This window comes from Microtus ochrogaster, unplaced genomic scaffold (genome assembly GCF_000317375.1).
Source record: "Microtus ochrogaster isolate Prairie Vole_2 unplaced genomic scaffold, MicOch1.0 UNK16, whole genome shotgun sequence".
Classification (NCBI taxonomy): Eukaryota; Metazoa; Chordata; class Mammalia; order Rodentia; family Cricetidae; genus Microtus; species Microtus ochrogaster.
Window position 1 is genome coordinate 3128525 of NW_004949114.1, and position 6692 is coordinate 3135216.

At 54.5% G+C, this 6692-nt stretch overlaps 2 protein-coding genes across 10 annotated transcripts in view; one reads left to right on the top strand and one right to left on the bottom strand.

The window, feature by feature from the left end:
• Trim46 (tripartite motif containing 46) overlaps window positions 1–2791 on the bottom strand; it is a 12707-nt gene extending 9916 nt beyond the window's left edge. For 2 of the 6 annotated variants that reach the window (XM_005367156.2, XM_013353806.2), the window contains exons 1-3: window positions 2656–2791; window positions 1112–1373; window positions 549–892 (exon numbers count right to left, since the gene is read on the bottom strand). In XM_005367156.2, the coding sequence (XP_005367213.1) occupies window positions 549–892; window positions 1112–1373; window positions 2656–2718 (669 nt within the window). In that variant the 5' untranslated portion in view covers window positions 2719–2791. Of the gene's footprint in view, window positions 1–548; window positions 893–1111; window positions 1374–1642; window positions 2049–2072; window positions 2624–2645 lie in introns of those variants that run through there. The other 4 variants (XM_026789265.1, XM_013353807.2, XM_013353810.2 and 1 more) reach the window with 4 other exon arrangements.
• A 159-nt stretch (window positions 2792–2950) lies between these two features.
• On the top strand, window positions 2951–6124 carry Krtcap2 (keratinocyte associated protein 2). 4 transcript variants are annotated; one of them, XM_005367160.3, is made up of 5 exons: window positions 2951–3471; window positions 3761–3915; window positions 4086–4149; window positions 5702–5768; window positions 5972–6124. In XM_005367160.3, exons 1-5 carry the CDS (start codon window positions 3468–3470, stop codon window positions 6090–6092), a joined length of 411 nt encoding a protein of 136 aa, XP_005367217.1. In that variant the 5' UTR covers window positions 2951–3467; the 3' UTR covers window positions 6093–6124. The 4 variants fall into 4 exon arrangements, with proteins under 4 accessions (XP_005367217.1, XP_005367219.1, XP_005367218.1 ...); XM_005367162.3 differs by having other exon boundaries at window positions 3358–3511; XM_005367161.3 differs by having other exon boundaries at window positions 3358–3471; window positions 3764–3915.
• The last annotated feature ends 568 nt before the right edge of the window (window positions 6125–6692 follow it).

A 6692-nucleotide genomic window follows, 5' to 3' on the forward strand; every position in this document is an offset into this window, starting at 1 on the left:
GAGCCGGGCCATCAGGCAGCCTGATGTGAAGGATCACCTGGTTAGTGAATGTTAGAGCCGGGCCATCAGGCGGCCAGATGTGGCGGTGCATGTCTAGTACTCAGGAAGTGGAGGCAAGGGGCTTGCCGTGAGTTCAAGGCTAGCGTGGGCGATATGGCAAGGCTCTGTCTTGTTTTCTTAGTATTTCATTTTGAATTATGTGTATTGTGTGGCTATGTGTGGAAATGTGCGTGTGAGTGCCTGAAGAGGCCAGAGGGGTTGCATCCCCTGGAGCTGGGATTACAGGGAAGCAAACTGGGATTCTCTGGAAGAGCTTTTAATCACAGAGCCGTCTCTCCAGCTCTAAGACCCGTCTGTCTCTCTCTCACACACACACAAACATGTGTGTGCACACACACTCACACATATACACTATTCACACACATACTCATACACACACACAGACAAAAACCCACCACCCTTTGGAAGCCCAAATGCCAGCCACCCCCAACCATTGATTCAGTACCACCATGCCCCTCCCACTTCAGACCCCGCAAGAACTGGCTCACCTTGGGGCGGAATGAGAGAGTGGGCAGAGTGGGCTCATGCTGGGCCTTCTGAGTGCCCCAGGGGTGGAAGAGCTTGAAGCATTCATTGCAGAAGGTTGCTCGACACTCGGTGCAGCCCTTGGTGGCCTCTAGCGGTGGGGGCTTGCACAACTGGCACAGGATGGCGCCTCCCACGCTCACACTCTGTCGGTACCTCTCCACCACGCGCTCTAGGGTCAGGTTTCGGAAAAGCCCAGAAAGGCCGCGCTCCCCCAGCTCCACATCGCCTTGGCAGGCTGGGCATGGGAATACGATCGTCTGGGGGTGCAAGGCACCCCGCTTCCGCCCAGGGTATGTCCCGAAGCCTGTGGGAGGACCCAGTAGGCAGAGGTTAGAATTACAGCTGACTGGCGGTGGATGGCCTCTGCTCAATTAAAAACTGGACTTTCATTGCATCAGAGCTCAGCCCTCCTAAGAATCCAGGTAAGCAGTAAGTAGTTCCACCCCAGAACAGATACGCCGACCCTCTCCCATCTTTCTGCATCCCCTGCATCCCCACCCCATCCCACAAACCCCAGCCCCACCTGACTTAAGGAGCCGGTCCAAACGATCTGGCTTGGGGAGAGTTCTCCGAGAGAGGCGGGGGCTTCGGGTAGAAGGCGTAGAAGCAGGAGAAGTGGGTTCCGAACTGGGGTCCCCACCATGGCCTAGGTAGCCCTGCTGGCCCAAGACTTCCCTGGCACAGGCCTGACACACGTTGTGGGTACAAGGCAGCACTAGCGGCTGCTTGTACATCTCTTGGCACACTGGGCACAGCAGCTCCTTCTCCATGTTCTTCATGCTTGTCTGTGGAAAGACAGGAGGCTGTGTGAGAGCGAGGACACTCGGGCGTTTCTCAGCCGGTCCTTTGGCAGTACAAGCTACTGTTTTGGCCCAGAACCTGCCTTGGTTGGTCCACACACCTTCCCAGCTCTCTCTCTCCTGTTTCCGTTCCCCCTTGGAGCGCTTAAGGCCCAGCACGAAGGTATGGTTGGAGCTCAGGCTTCCCCTAGCATCACGCCCCACCCCCATCACTCCGGATCCAGCAGAGCTGGCAGGCAGTCCTCCCTGCTCACCTGTCTCCATCCCTCCATCTCTTAATCACCGGCCGGCTTCTGGGATTTATTTCAAGGGCACCACCCATTCTACATCTGGGTGCTGTCCCCCGCCCCCTTTTCTTAGCAACCCTTAGGCGCATGACAGTTCCCCGCGGTCAGGGTGCGCTAGCTCTCCAAGCCGGATGGGCACTAGCCGGTGGCCACCCCAGTGCCCATCCTCCATTCTTCACTTCTATTTCTTCCCGTCTCCCAAAATCAAGCCATTCCTCTTCGCCTCCAATACTCGAGGTCTCCAGCCCAGTCTGGTGGAGAAACTGGGCCTGCTGCAACCGTTCGCCCAATCTGGGGGGAGGGGGAGGGCCCCGCCTACTTGCCCCCTCCCCACCGGAAGTATCCCTCCCCCTTTTGGTGAGGGGTCTTCTGGCTATTCCCCACCCCCACACCTCACCTTGGTCCCTCTCTTCGCAGCCATCCCGGTCAGGGGCGCAGCTGACACAAAGGAGGGAGGGACAGGGAGGGAGGGGGGAAGGAAGTGGTGGGGGGAGTAGGGTTGGCACCGCCTCTAGGAGAGCCGGGCACGGGTTGCCATGGCAACCACAGATTGCACGGCAGCTCGCAGGGGGTGGGGGTGGTAGGGTGGGGGGTCGGGAGGGGTCCAAATTGGGAACTGCACCTAGGGAAAGCTTTTTCATCATTCCCCCCAGCCTGTTCTCAGTTTCTTGGAAAACATCCAAGCTCTCACATGCCCCATCTCATAACCCTGGTGCACTGCTGGTCGCTGCCCCAAGCCTACCCGCTGGGTCCGGACCGATTCTCGCTGCCTACACCCCGGCAGACGGGAGTCTTTAGGGCACTCAGCACCCTGCTGTCGCCAGGATCCCTGCACACCTGCACTCCGCTTCCCGTTATTTCTGTCATAACTAGCCCTGTCTCTACATTCCAGACTCTTCCTGGACCCCCACCTGTTCAAGGAGCTGGCTTTCCCCGACTCTCCACACCCCTCCCTTCCCCTTGACCCCACCTTAACTCACACTGATGCGGACTAGTGCATCCATGATGGAAGTGAAGGTCTGCATATCCTCACCCTCAGCCATGGCCCAACTGTGCCCGCCCGCCCCCAGTGGCCCGACCGGGCTGCTGCTGCGAACCCGGGGCTTAATGCAGGAGCCGGGTGGGGTGTGGGAAGGGGTGGGGAGGGTGAGATGTCATTGCGCATGCTCCAGGGACCTGCCTCGAACTGCGCCCGTCGAGGTTGGGGGTGGGAAATAGTTCTTCCACGTGGTTCTTCAAAGGCGGTCTAGGGGGTGGCTAACCTGGAAGGGCATTCGAGAAAGGAACCATTCCTTCTATTAGAATCTTTCATCGATCCCTCCTCATCCTACCCACGTAGGGCAAGAGGCTGATTTCAGAGGAAGGACGAACTCCTGATTGAGAGTGCTACATTTTGGGTGGGGCATGTCTTCGGAGATGTTGAGGCAACCAGAGTAAGGCAGGGAGGTCTGAGGAACTTGTACTACAGATGACATAAATAGCAAAGAAGACATAGGTGATTCTAGGCCATGGGGTCATGAGTGACCCCATGAGTGAATGCAGCTGGTCCTGAGAGGCAGCAGATGCCCCTAGGTGCAGAAGAAGGCTGGAGACCAAGCAGGGCGGTGGCCTAGAATGCTCCTCGAAGCACTATTTCCTCCTTGCCGCAAGAGGGCGCTGCGTCCAAAGCGCCTAGAGGAAGAAGTAAAGCGAGTCCACGTTGGCCCCGACGCCTGCGTACAGACACCCGCGTCGGCTTTGGCTCCTCTCCTTCTCTGCCAGAGGCACAGATTGGACCCACGGGCGGGGCGTGATGGGTAACCGGACCGGCGGAATCCCCGGGCTGCCCTAGCGGGGGTGGGTGTTGGGGTAGCCCTCTTTTCCCGGTAGCCTCCGTAAAGCTGACGTGTCCTGGTTTTCAGGGCGCTGGCATTTCCTCGGGACAGGCGGGAACTTGGGTGTGGGGGCCGGGGGTTCCTGGAGGTCGCCGTGGAGTGAGGGGAGGGAGTGTGGCTGCAGTACCCCGAGCGCTTGGAAGTGGTTGGCGGACCGAACTCCGGGGCGAATCTGCCTGAAGCTTTGTTTGACTCATTTTCTCATCCCCAGTAGTCGGTACCGGAACCTCCTTGGCGCTGTCCTCCCTCTTATCCCTGCTGCTCTTCGCTGGCATGCAGATATACAGCCGCCAGCTGGCCTCCACCGAGTGGCTCACTATTCAGGGGGGCCTGCTGGGTTCCGGCCTTTTCGTCTTCTCCCTGACTGTATCCTCTCTACGCTGGAAAAGGGGTTGCGGTGGAGGTGTTTGAACAGAAGATGGATAGAGAACTGCGTGGACTTTTGCGTTTCTCCTCCCCAGCCCTGGGCTTTGCTTGTCTCTTACTCCCCAGTCCTGTCTTGTTGCAGGAGTTTCTCCTTAATTCCCTCAACCCAGGCCTTCAATAATCTCGAGAATCTGGTCTTTGGTAAAGGTTTCCAAGCAAAGATCTTCCCAGAGAGTAAGTGAAACTCGGTAGTTGGTTGAACTCCTTTAACCTGTCCCAAACATGATGCTGAATTTCCCTGTGGTTAAGATGGTACCGGAGAAATACGTTTGCTAAAACTGTCTTGAGGACAGAGTGCTTTTGGATCAAGCATTTTGTCCAGCTCCTGGCATTGGAACTGGAAGAGAAGCACAAAGACAAAAAGAAGAAAGAAAAAGGAAAACCTGGCTTGCTCCCAGGAAAGGTTTTGAGCACAGTTAAGTTGGAACTGATGTTTGATTGGTATCCTCAGGAAGGTAGTTTTTGCCCCTGTGAGAAAAGGAAGCAAGACAAGTTCACTGAGGGATTTTTGATGTGAAATTGAGCTCGTACTAGGGTTCTCTTGAGGGGATTGTGAAGGCGGTACTTACTGGGATGTTACTGATAAACGATAGCAGGACTCCCAACCAGAGGAGAAGAGAGAATCACTGTTAGAGCTCTCTCTTTCCTCCTCCTCCCCTTGAACTTACAATGTGGCCAAGGATGACTTTGAACCCTTGAACTGCTGACCCCCCCAGTCCCCACCCAAGTACTGGTATGGAACCCAGGGCATCATTCAAGATAGGCAAGAACTCCACCAGCTCCACATATCCAGCCCTGATAGATCAGTTTTGATAATCCTTGGTAGATGGTTCCCTTAAAGATCTGATGGTTTAATCATTTGTGGATAATTAAGTTTACAAAGCAAAGTCAGCATCAGGACAAAATCCTCTCTGGAAAGCCACACAGAAACTCCTAGCAGTTGCAGTTGTGTGAAGGGTTGACCCAGGAACACCGACCGACCGTCATTGCTGTCCACACTTCCTCACCTCGCTGGTGCAGGTTTCCAGAACTCTGTCTCTTAAACTTCATTCCACATGTACCATCACCGTTCTTTTCTGAAAGAAGCCGTTGTCAGGGGACAAAATCCTTGACTCTCTTTGCCTTCCCTGCTGGTTTCGGCTGGGCAGATGGAGCCTCTTCACCCTTCTGCTCTCTAACCCCCTCCTGTCTGTCAGGCCTTAGGTCTCTTCCTAAATAATGGGAATGAGTTTTGCTCTCCAAGCCTTGCTAGTACATTTTATTTTATTTATTAATTTGCTTTTGAGGCAGGATCTCACTGTGTTGTCTTGAATTCCTGGGTTTAAGGGTCCTTCTGCTTGAGCTATGGAGGCACGTACCACAGTATTCAGCTTCCTCTTTGGGGAGGGCACGGGTTGTTTTGTTTTTTTGGCGGGGGGGTGGGGTGGCCAGGAAGTTAAATGGGATGTGTAGCAAAGCGAGTAAAACAAAAACCAAACACAACTCCAGATCTCACTGCCGTGTTCTGAACAATGTTAAGGCCCTCTGAACTCTTGACTTTTAGCAGGACATTTCTTTGCTTTTTGTTTTTGATTTTTTTTCTTTTCAAGACAGGGTTTCTCTGTGTAGACCAGGCTGACCTCATACTCCCAGAGCTCCGCCTGCCTCTGCCTCCCGAGGGCTGGGATTGAAGGTGTGTGCCCACCAGGACATCCCTTTTCCAGCATCCTTGTTCTTGCCTCCCCAGTCCTCCTCTGCTTGCTGTTGGCACTCTTTGCATCTGGCCTCATCCACCGCGTCTGTGTCACCACCTGGTATGTAGCTGACGGCTGGGCAAGGGGTACAGGGATGCCTGTCTCTTGTTACCAGATCCCCTGTGATGTTGCCAGTCCTTCCGTTTTCTCATTTTTGTTCTTTCCTGATTTCCCAAACCAAAACCGGAATTCTTTCCCTGAAACTTGTGTCCGCCCTGCTAGCAGCATGCCTGTTGATGTGCTGTTTTCTCTTTATCCTGTAGCTTCATCTTCTCCATGGTCGGCCTGTACTACATCAACAAGATCTCCTCCACGCTGTACCAGGCAACAGCGCCAGTGCTCACACCAGCCAAGGTCACTGGCAAGGGCAAGAAGAGAAACTAACCCCGAGTGACGAATAAAGTTGGTTCTTTGTAGTTCTGTCTGTAAGCACTGATAAGTTGTAGACCTCAGCTACCAGTTCCTGAGCTTGGCCGGCCCTGCACTGTCCTCTGCTTACCAGAGAGCCCCTGTGGAAGAAAATGCAAATGGGATTCAAGGTGCTAACCTGTGGGGAGAGGCTGAAGGCTGAGAGGATAACGGGAAGGGCTGTCTTCCCGAACCAGAGTCGATTTTTAATATTGAGTGTGTGTGCGCACATGCGCGCACATGCTGTAAGGTGGCAGTGTCTTCTTCAAAGCCGGGAAAGATCTTACAGTGGAAGTGAACCCCTTAACTCCTAGACTGTGGGTTCCACATGGGCTGTTACTCCAGCTCCCATGCTGAGAAATGAACTTTTGTCCTCCCCGTGAGCAAAAGACCCTGGATCCTTTTGTAGCAGGCTGGGAGGTAGGAGTCTCATACTGATGTTGCTCTCCTCATCCATCTGTTCTACTCTAGCATGGGCCAAGTGCCTGTGTTTACGCGGTTCCGAGGCTAGTCTCCAGCCCTTGCCTGTGTTTCCGTGGATCCGAGGCTAGTCTCCAGCCCTTGCCTGTGTTTACG